This window comes from Phaethon lepturus, unplaced genomic scaffold (genome assembly GCF_000687285.1).
Source record: "Phaethon lepturus isolate BGI_N335 unplaced genomic scaffold, ASM68728v1 scaffold36635, whole genome shotgun sequence".
NCBI classification, from domain to species: Eukaryota; Metazoa; Chordata; class Aves; order Phaethontiformes; family Phaethontidae; genus Phaethon; species Phaethon lepturus.
The window spans coordinates 1-10,157 of record NW_010540457.1 but is presented as its reverse complement, the minus strand read 5'-3'; the positions used below and the strand labels follow the sequence as shown (position 1 = coordinate 10,157).

General features: G+C 58.8%; 1 protein-coding gene across 1 annotated transcript; it reads right to left on the bottom strand.

The window, feature by feature from the left end:
- Positions 1-1,075: 1,075 nt before the first annotated feature.
- On the bottom strand, positions 1,076-9,253 carry LOC104621060 (sodium/nucleoside cotransporter 1-like). The gene is made up of 17 exons (XM_010287445.1): positions 9,185-9,253; positions 9,015-9,112; positions 8,444-8,535; positions 7,833-8,022; positions 7,329-7,470; positions 6,462-6,575; positions 6,207-6,284; positions 5,751-5,831; positions 5,335-5,415; positions 5,067-5,192; positions 3,692-3,822; positions 3,313-3,481; positions 2,940-3,137; positions 2,399-2,480; positions 1,773-1,871; positions 1,287-1,398; positions 1,076-1,199 (listed from the first exon to the last, which is right to left on the bottom strand). Exons 1-17 carry the CDS (start codon positions 9,251-9,253, stop codon positions 1,076-1,078), a joined length of 1,986 nt encoding a protein of 661 aa, XP_010285747.1.
- Between the last annotated feature and the right edge of the window lie 904 nt (positions 9,254-10,157).

Sequence of the window (10,157 nt, the reverse complement as noted above, 5' to 3'; positions counted from 1 at the left end):
CCACATGCAGACCCTGCACGTCCTGCCCAGCCCCATAGCATGCCGTGGTCATGGCTGCTTAGCATGCCCCCTGCTTGGTACACAGCGTACCCCAGTAAGCAGCTAGCAGCACCCGCTCTGGATGCCATGGCAGGAGGCAGCGGCAGACAGGCAGTGATGCTCATGCTGGCAAGTAAAGCACCCTGTGCTGCATCAAACCTCCCTTGTGCCTCTCGGCTCGCTCGGGTGTGTGCAGCAGCCGGCGGAGCGTGGCAGCGGGCAGCAGGGCTTGCAAAGATCCCCAGCGCTGCCCGCTTCATCTTGCCGCAGAGCATCACCTTCCCTACGGCTTTGGAGGAAGGTGCCGGGCACCAGCAATGCCACCCCACATGGTGGTGTCCAAAACAGTGCCTCGGCGCAGCCTGGCAGATGCAGGAGGGGACCGGGCTGGGAGTGTGGCATGCTCTGTGGTCCTGGTGCTTTGTTGTTGGGTCATTGTAAAATAACGATGTACATAACGTGGCCGCGTTGGCGAATGGGTGCTCTCGAGTGCAATAAAGCGAGAAGGACTGGCCTCTTCCCTGGCACTGTGGTCCCCGCGGGAAAGATGCACCCAGGCACGGCAGGATGGGGTGGCTTTGCATTCAGGGGAAGGGAACGTCTTCAGGTAATGGCTTTACCCCCATCTGTGCCCCATGGGGGAGAAGAGGGTGGCTGGGGCCAGAGCCCAAAAGCTGGCACCTGGCAGAGGCTGGGCTGGCGAGGTCTGCAGCGAACGCTGGCTACAGCAGCTGCAGTTGCAGGGTGCAGCCCGAGCAAACCACCTCATGCCATGTGGGATGGCCACGGTCAGTGGCCAGAGTGGGGCTGAGGGCAAGTGCATGGGGATTTCCATGGTTTATTTGGGAGCAGTTGCCTTGTGTCCACGGGGCCAGCACCTAAGGGTGCTGGTTGCAAGGTGCACGCGGCTGTCCGTCATCACTGGAGCGGAGAAGACCAAACGCACAGGTCTCTGCTGGGGTTTTTGGTACCTTTGGGGCCAGGCCTTGGTGCTTCCAGGCCCTCGCCCCTGGAGCAGGCAGCTGCCTGCAAGTTTCTAGGTTGTCCCGGTGCAGGACGTGTGGTTGTAGTGCCCACAGCACTGCATCAGGCATGGCACGCTCTCTGCCAGGCCGGCCCAGGCTCCCGTGAAAGAGAGCGTCCCGTTCTCAAGCACCGAGCTGGACGGAGAGAAGCATGGTCAGGATGAGCTGCTGCCCCACCACCTGGATCCCCGGGCAGGACCCCGTGGGGCCCTTCACACCCACCTGTCAAAGAGCTGCTTGCAGCACATGTAGATGGTGTAGCTGGTGGAGCTGAAGTTGGTGGTGCTGAGGAAGGTCACGCAATCGCCTACCTCCGTTGGCGTGTGAAGGAGTCCTGGGGCACAAGGTCTCCTGGTTGCGGCTCTTGAGGGGACCATGCATGCAAATCCCATACCCTGACTGTGCTTGCAGGTCCCGTGCGACATCCCACCTCCCCCTCAAGATGGTTGCAGCAGTGATCTCAAAGAACTTGCAGTGCCCCAAAAGCTGCCCTTGAAATGTCCCCAGCCCAGATGAGGATGGGGGACCCCAGCAGAGCTTGGGCAGGCCCTGGCAAAGCCATGAGGGGAGAGCAGAGGGTTTGGAGGCCCTGGCAGAGCCATGGGGAGGACAGGCCAGCCATCCCCACCGCTGCAGCTGCAGTTATAGGGGTCTTCAGCCCTTTGCCGGTCCCTCCCCGGTTCTTTCTGGCAGTGGGCAGGGACCTACCCGCCAGGCAGGCGTTGAGCATGGAGACACAGATGCCGGTGAGCAGGGCTCGCAGCACGATGGAGGCTAAGTCGCCCTTCCGCTGGGGTACCATGGAGGCTGCGGGGCCAAAGCAGAGAGCGGGGCCAGTCAGATCCTTGCTCTGGCTCTGCCCTGGGCTGGGGACAGACAGGGACGTGTCCCAGGTCCCCAGCTGGCTCTGCCACATAGTGCCCTGCCCACCCCAACCCCTGGTGTCTGGGGGACATAGTGATCCCAGCCAGCACCCAGCACGCTGTCTGCCCGTCCTGGCAGTGGTGGGTGCTGGCAGAGCTCTGTGCCCGCTCGGCACCCATGGGTGATCAACCAGAGCCCTTGGTGCTCTCAGCACTGGAGTCTCTGCTCTTTGCCCCATGGCTGGGTGGCACCTGGGCTTGTGGGACATGTACGTGCTCTTGCCCATGGGTGCAGTGCAAAATCATCCCTATGACCTCATGCAGATACTGTTTCTTATCTGCGTGCTGGCAGAGACCGAACAGGAAGGCTCGTGGGCAGGAAATTCCTCCTGCCCCAGCTGAGCCCTTACTCCCTGGGACCAGGATACCCCTGCGTCATGCCCAAGCACCCAGGATGTGGGTCACACTCACCCAGGCCTCCCAGCATGATCCCGATGGAGCTGAGGTTGGCAAATCCGCAGAGTGCAAAGGTGGCGATGCTCTCGGCTCGCTCCTGGAAGGGCACAGCAGCAGGGGCCCGTCACCTTAGCCCAGCATCAGGCCCAGAGCAGCCAGAGCTGAGCACCATGTCATAGCTCCCAGCCCACCCAGACGTGATGGAGATGAGTACCACACCCCAATCCTTTCTCCTTCGGCTATTTTTGGGAACAAGGGTGCAGGTGGTGGGCATCCTGCCCGTGGGAGAGGCTGGCCTGGGGGGACAGGGGACCCTGTAGCACCATGATCTGCCCCACCAAGGAGCAGAATAAATGGGACAGGCCTTCACTGATTGATGACCCCGTATCCAGCAGCAAATGGTCATCCAAGTCTAGTTGGCCATGGGTGCCCTCCCAACCCCAACCCCATCATCCCCCTGCCTGGCCACCACCCATCTGCCCAGAAAGGTCCCATGCCCCGTTTTGGCTGTCTCCATCCGTGCCCTGTGCCCGGCAGGATGGCAGGTGCCCCTCACAGATATCCACTGCTTCTGGCTCCCGTCCCACTCCTCCAGGCCCGACAGCCGCTTCTTCTTGTACTCAGACAGCTGCTGGTATGCCACAAACTCGTTCAGGAAGATCTTGATCCCCAAGAGCTCGGCCACCAGTGGTGAGTCTGCCCAGTCTGCCCCCATGAGAAAGGCCACGGGCATGAGGACGTAGGAGCAGATCACCTGGGAAAAGCATCCCAGAAGGGAGCAACGCAGAGCTGACCACCTGCATAGCCCCTGGCTTGGACAAATGCCCAGCAAGGGTCTCAGCAGCCTACCGAGGTGGTGGGGAAAGGTGGGGATGGGTGGGGGATGCAGGATCTGGCAGCCCAGATCACGGGGCTGCCCTTGGGGATACCTGGAAGGACAGTCCCTTGATGTCTACCAACTCCCCAAACCAGCGCAGGGCAGCGTTGATGAACTCCAGCACTGCCAAGAAGGCAATGAGGTTGGCCGCAATGTTGGCCACGAGCCCCACGGAAGCAGCAGCCCCATTGCTTGCAGCTTCCAGGATGTTCTGCTCTTCCCTGTGTAGAAGATGACCCCAATGGGCTCACGTGGCCGGTCATCCCCTGTGCAAGGTCAGCTCTCGCTCCATGGATGTCTGCACATCACAGGCTCTCCCAACCTCGGGCCACCCACAATGTCATCTTTTGCACGCAAATTGCCCTCACAGCTTCCCCACGCTGGCAAGGACGCGTGCAGCTCCACGCCACCATCCCCCTCCTCGCACTCACCCACTGGAGAGGCGGATGCTTGCTTTGCCCTTGAACTTGGACTCTTCCACTTCGGGGTAGACGAGTTTGGACATAGCGAGGGCGCAGGGCGCAGCCATCACGGAGGCTGCGATCAGTGATGCCGCGTCTATCTGCAAGGTGCAGACCGTGGGCTTAGGCACCCCCGAGCAAGGCTGCGCCCCGTGCCGTGCCACCCCGGGGCACCCCAGCACGTGGCTCGCATCGGCAGGTGATGCTCAGAGCAGTTCAGGGCTCTCTGGTTGCTCAGGGTGGGAAAAATGTCTCTGTTCTCTCCATCTTGGCTGGCTACGGCATGTAGCCTGGATGGAGGCGTTGCTGGAGCTGCAGCAATCACGGCCTCGGAGAAGTTAATTCCTCCTGCTGTTTGACCTAATCATGATGATTCTTGTCCCTTCCTTGTCCCTTTTTATTGGTATCAGAGCAATAGGTTGTGCAACACTGCGAACTTCTACTCGCTGAGGAAGAGCCAAGCTCCCACCCCTCCCCTGCCCGCCAAGTGGCAATGTCTCATTTCTTTGCCCTTTCACCCTTGGCTCCCCGTTTAAGGAGACTAATTAATGTTTAAATAGCAGGAGCTCAGCCAGCAGGTCGAAAGGAAGGTTTATTCCCCATTACGGGGCACTCATGAGGCCACGTTTGGACACCGTGTCCGGGGCTGAGGCACTGACGAACGGGAGTGGGCATCCCCGGGGGTCGGGGCACAGGACCGCCAAGGTGGTGCTGGAGGAGGGGGCTTGTTCGGCTGGGAGAAAAGAGGACTGGGGGCATTGTAGGTGCTGTGCCCAACTACTTAATAGGGGGTTGGAGGGAAGACACTGCTCAGAGGTGCCCCGTGAAAAGCAACGACACAGTTTCCGTGGGGAAATTCCAGCTGGATATAGGGAAAAAATTGTTCCCCATGACCAGGGCGCCGGTGGGGTGGACCAGAGAGGTGGGGGGACATCTCCATCCAAGGGGATGTTTACCACCAACCTGGACAAGGCCCTGGGCATCCCCTTGGGCTTTACCATCACCTCATTTGGGCAGGAGGATGGATTAGAGACCCCCTAATTAGAGGCGGGTTCTTCCAGGCTAAATTATCCTGTGATTCAGCGAGATTGACCCTGCTCGCTGTGCGAGGACATGCACTGAGGGTCCCACGGCAGAGCCTTCTGCCTGGCAGGGCTCTGGGGTTTTGTCCAGGCCAGCAAAGGTGAAGCTGGACATGGAGGCACCCTGCCCTCATGCTGCTTGTGGAAGGGGACCCTGGGGCACCTGCTGAGGGCTCTTCTCCCCCTCACAAGTCCAGAGCAGTTCTTGCGGGACAGGACCCCATAGCAGGGAGCACGTGGCATATGTCTGCTCGTGCACTCACCCCAAAGGATATGTAGGCACCCATCACGCTGCCTGCAATGGTGGAAAAGCCACCGGTCATCACGGCGTGGATTTCTGAATGGGTCATGTCTGCAAGGTACGGGCGGATGAGTAGCGGGGATTCGGTCTGCGAGAGAGAAAAGCCTGTTGTCCTTGAGGCAGGGCCACGCAAGGAGGCAGGTCTCCTGGGAAGGGAGGAGATGACCCTTCCTCTGGGGCAGGCTCAGCTGCAAGGGCTGAGGAGCTGGATCTCCTGCCCAGGACCTTACCTGTCCCACGAAAATGTTCCCTGCCACGCTCAGGGTCTCGGTGGGAGTGGTGCCCAATGACACCTGAAGAATCCAGGAGATCTGGGGAAAGACGAGGCCACCGCATTCACTCCTGGCCCCCTGCCACCCACTCCACGAAGCAGGGCCCTGTTTGGCCCTCCAGCCTTCCCTTGCCAGAGGTGACCTCGGGAAGTGCCCACAGACCAGGTAGCAACATCCACCCCAGGGCTGGGCTTTCTCAGGGGGACATGCAAGAAAGAGCGGGTTTGTGTCTATTCTTTTAGCCAGACAAATCACCCCAAATTAGTATCATCCCAATTTTCTGAGGACATCCATCAGCTGATCATAGTAGTCAGAGAAGCCACCAGGTTCTTCTCCTTTCCACCACCATCCAAAAGCCAGGTGTGAGGCCCTACCTTGACAATGAGCCACTGCATGATGCCGAGGTAGTAGAGGATGGACATCACACAACTGAAGAAAACAACGATGGGCAGAGTCTGCAGGCAAGGCACCAGGGCATAGGGTTAAAGGAGAGCTGAGTAGCACATCTAAGCACACTTGGGGACCAAGACCCTCTGTCTCATAAGCTGGGCATGGTGTGGTGTTGCACAGCCAACCCATGCTATCAGGGTGCCACAACACTGGGCCAGGCTGGCAGGAGAGCCGGTGACCGGTGCAAATCCCCCATGGCACTGAGGGGGTCTGCAGGTGGGTACAAAGCTGAGGGAGACCCATCCTTGAGCTGGTTGAGCTCTGCTGCAGCAAATCTGGCTGCATTTAGCTCCATGCTCTTCAGGACCCAGCAAGGCAGCCAGACCAGAAGAAAACCAAGCTCTGCCTCTCCCTCCCCATACCCCATTCCCCAAGCTGACCTGAAAGGCAAAGACTTCTTCAATGAGCGTGTTCCCAAAGACGAAGCTGGAGCCAGCTTTGGTGTAGTTCAGGAAGAACTGCAAGTGGAGAAGTTACATGGTAGGACGGAGATCTCCATTAGCGCAAATAGAAATATTGGTGAGCGTGCAGTCCCTGCAGCACCTCTGCCCCATGCCAGCCTCAGCTCTTCTAGCCGATCCGAGGGGAGCTACATGGAGGGCACAAGCACGGGATGGGGTGAGCAGATGCAGTACCTGGATCTGATCACCCAGCCACTGGAAAGCTTGGACACCAGGCTTTGTTCGGAGGACGAAGAGTCCAAACAAGAACTCCAAGCCAAGACCCCAGAAAACGGCTCTCCAGGACACCTGGGGACCAAGAGCAGAATGAGGATCGAGACATTAACAAAGCCTACAGACTTCCCTCTCTGCCTGCCTGCCCCTTTGACACCTGCACATGGCAAACACCATCACGCTGTGCCCTGGGTGAGGGCCATGGGGATGCTAACAAAGAAAGTGTCACAGAAACCCAAAACATAGGGTGGTGATAGAGGAAAAAAATGCCTTGGTGGGACTCAGGAACTGGCTGGTGGAACATAACCTGCCAAGCTTACCCAGGAGGAGAAGAGCACGGAGACCTTCTGATGGTTTGACTGGTAGTACAGACCCGCTAAATCAAAACCTCCTGTTCATTAACCCCCTGGAGGAGGCAGGTGGAGGGGTTGCCCAAAACACTGAAGCAGGTTGGGTCAGAAGCCACTGGGACTTCCATCACTTCTGCCCAAGTCACCCAGGGCACCCGATGCTCAGGCATGGGTCTGGTGCTGGGTCCTCTGGGTCCCATGAGGGACATGGTGGAAAGCAGGATGGGAGGCATCATGGGGAAGCCCTGGGTTAAGCAGTGAGAAGAACAGTGGGGTGACTTTGGGGCTCCAGCCACCAAACCTGGGCTCGGCTCCCTGGACTGTGCCCAGCTCTGCCCAGGAGCCCTGCTGGGCTTCTGCTTCCTCCAGGGAGCTCCAGTGATGGGCCATCAGGAGATGCCAGTGAGAAGGAAGCACTTGTTCCCCAGTGCTGGGTGGCCACCTCCACCAGTGGCTAAGCCACACCTGAAACACGTACTGCGCTGTGGTGCTTGGAGCAGGCAAACAGGAACAGCACCAAAAAGCAGAAGCCGGATAATGAGATGAGCTGCTCTGGATTTCTGGAGGTGTCCAAAGCCAGCCACGTGATCAGGCCTCCCAGGAGGGCCACCCACAGCAGCCTGCAAAGGAAATCCCAGACTGTCACAGAGATGATGTCCCCATGGGGAGAGCAGCTGATGAAGGACAGGAGCTAATTGTGCAGGAGATGCCACCATAAGGTCCATGCATCTGAAGAAACCTGGAGCTCGGACACAAATGAGTGTGAATAAGCCATCACGCTACCAAGGCAGGGTAGCGAGATGTTTCTGCCATGGCTATTAAGTACTCCCTAGGCTGGGCCATGCCTCATCATTCATGAGATGCCTGCATGGCACTAGGTCATGTGCCCAGTGCCACCAGTTTTTGGCTGCGTGGGCAGGGCAGCCATGGGAGAAGGGACCTGGGCGCTGGAGGGATGTGGCCCTGCCTCTTCCTGACTCACCATTTCAGCCATGGCCAAGACTTTTGGAAGCATTTCCAGATGGGGCTGAGGAGCAGCAATACCTTTGCCCCACAGTGCTTCTTGAAGAGGCTCCAGCAGATGAAGAAGACAACAACAGCAGTCATGACAACCAAGGCAAGGGCTCGCTGGAAGTTGAGCCAACAGGCCGCAATGAAGTAGCACAGGTAGGCTGGAGAAAGCACGTTGTGGGTCAGAAACATCAGGGCCGTAGGATCACGGGTTCATAACACTAACCAGGGCCAACAGTGAGGCTCATTGGCTCCAAATGTTGATCCCTGGCCTCCCTTGAGGCTCCCGTCTGTGTGCAGGGAGGACTTAGGGAGCAGCACCCCAGCAGCCAGGCTCATTTGGTGACAGCAACTCAGCTGTTTGGGGGCACATGGAGCGCGCAGAAGAGGCACAGCAAACCCTTTGGGTAGGTGGAGAACGGGCAGGACATGGAGTGGTGGGGTGAGGAGGAGGCAGGCAGTGGGGCTGGTGAGAGTGGATACAACCTCCACGTGGGTGGTCGTGCCCAGCGCTGGGAGGCTGGGGGCCCGGCCAGCCAAAGGGATGTGGAGATGGGGTCTCAAGTGCCCAGATGTCCTCACCTACTCCAAGGAGGCCCAGGATGACCCTCTGTAACGCCTTGGCATGAGCTTTGCAGAAGCACTTTGCCTTGGATGCTGGCTGCAGGGCCTTCCTGGGGATAGTCACACACCAGAGACGTGAGAGGCGCCGAAGATGGATCCTGAAGATCAACCCAACCCAACGGACCCAGATCATGACCCTGCCTCTCAGAGAGCACTTGTGGCAGCAGCATGGTGGTATAGGTGTGCCGTGGCCTCCAGCAGCCCTGCTGCCCACTCCTAGGAAGAGCGAACTGGCCCTGTTATGGCCGGGGAGACCCCACCACACACGCCAACACCCTGGGCACCATGACAGGAGGCTTGCTGTGGGTGGCTGCTGTGGGGATGGAGACCTGCCACCACCACCCTACAAAGCCATATGGAACCATCAGGCCCTGTCCCCTCTATGTGGTCAACATGACCCTACTCTCCTCCCAGACCAGGTACTTGCACGCTTGGTTTGGTTCCAGGAGAAACACTGGCCCAAGGCTTGCAGACTTGCTACGACCACTGCAAATACCCTACATACACGCATCTCCAGGGGTTATCCTACCTGCAGTAGGAGGAGAATCTCCCTTTCCCTTCTTCTCTCCTCTCCTCCTTGCTCTCACCACATGGACCATCATGTTCCTCATAGAATCTCTCCTCCCCCTGGAAAACGTTGTTAGCTGGAGCACCCCGAGCAGCTCCTGTACCCCGATGGGAGGGGAAGAGGGGACTTACCAGGGAGCTGAAAGCTGGGTTATCGGTGCCCTTCTCGAGGTTGTCCAGCGTTATCTGGTTTTCTTCCATCTCCAGAAGTGCCACAGCTTCAGTGCATTAGAGAAACAGCACAGCGAGGGACCAGTGCTGGCTGGGGAGAGAAAGATGGGATCAGCTCTGGGAAGGACGAATGTCCAACCCCGATTTCCAATTCTGGGTCTCCGGGAGGAGAACGCCCTTTGCAGTAGGGACCCAGAGCAGTTCCTACACCAGTACGTCAAGGGACTGTCCCATGGGGTTCCTCAAGCCGTGGGGCTGATGTGCTGACTTCCTCGTTCTCCTGTGACTCTGGGAGGGCCTTTGCTCTTCCGTGCTTCCAGGGAATTACAGGAGATAATGAGGTGCAGCAGGGAGAGCTGGTGCTCCTCCTGCAAGGTGTGGCAGTGGCCACCGGCCTCTGTGAGCCCCTTTGCAAGTGGGATTTCGCAAAAAATAAATCCGACTGCATCCCTGATCGAGAGCTCTTGGTGCAACCGGGTAAGATTGGGAAGAAGGTCCTTCCACGTTGATAATTAGCCCAGTGCAGGAGCGATGGGCAGGAATGAGTGGTAGTTTGCATGGGGACTGGTCCTAAAGGAAGATCGTACTGGGAGAACTGGTCCAGCAAAGCCAGAAGAACCAGTGTTATGCCAGGGCAGGAACCCTTGGAGCATCCCATTTGGACACCCTCCCGGTTCCTCTACCTGGAGAAGGATGAGGGAAGAGTGGAGAAGGCGCAGAGAAGGCAGCGATGGACCCCGGGAGCGCTTCTGGCTGGGGACAGCGGGGGTGGGAGCTGTGCTGGCTTTGCGGGGGGTGGCGGGGGTCTGCACGGAGGAGGTGGAGGTAGCCGGGTCACCGCCTGCTTCCCGCCGCCCGGCGATTAGGGTCCGCTGAAGGGAGCGACCCAGCCCCGCATGCGGGGAGCGGGGGTGAGGCGTTTCGGAGAGCGTCC

Coding starts and splice junctions, on each gene's coding strand:
- LOC104621060 (XM_010287445.1), bottom strand. CDS start 9,253: ATGGAAGAAAACCAGATAACGCTGGACAACCTCGAGAAGGGCACCGAT. Junction 8,023..8,443: donor CCTGGGCCTCCTTGGAGTAG/GTGAGGACATCT, acceptor TGCTTTCTCCAG/CCTACCTGTGCTACTTCATT. Junction 7,471..7,832: donor TCTTGGCCATGGCTGAAATG/GTGAGTCAGGAA, acceptor TTTCCTTTGCAG/GCTGCTGTGGGTGGCCCTCC.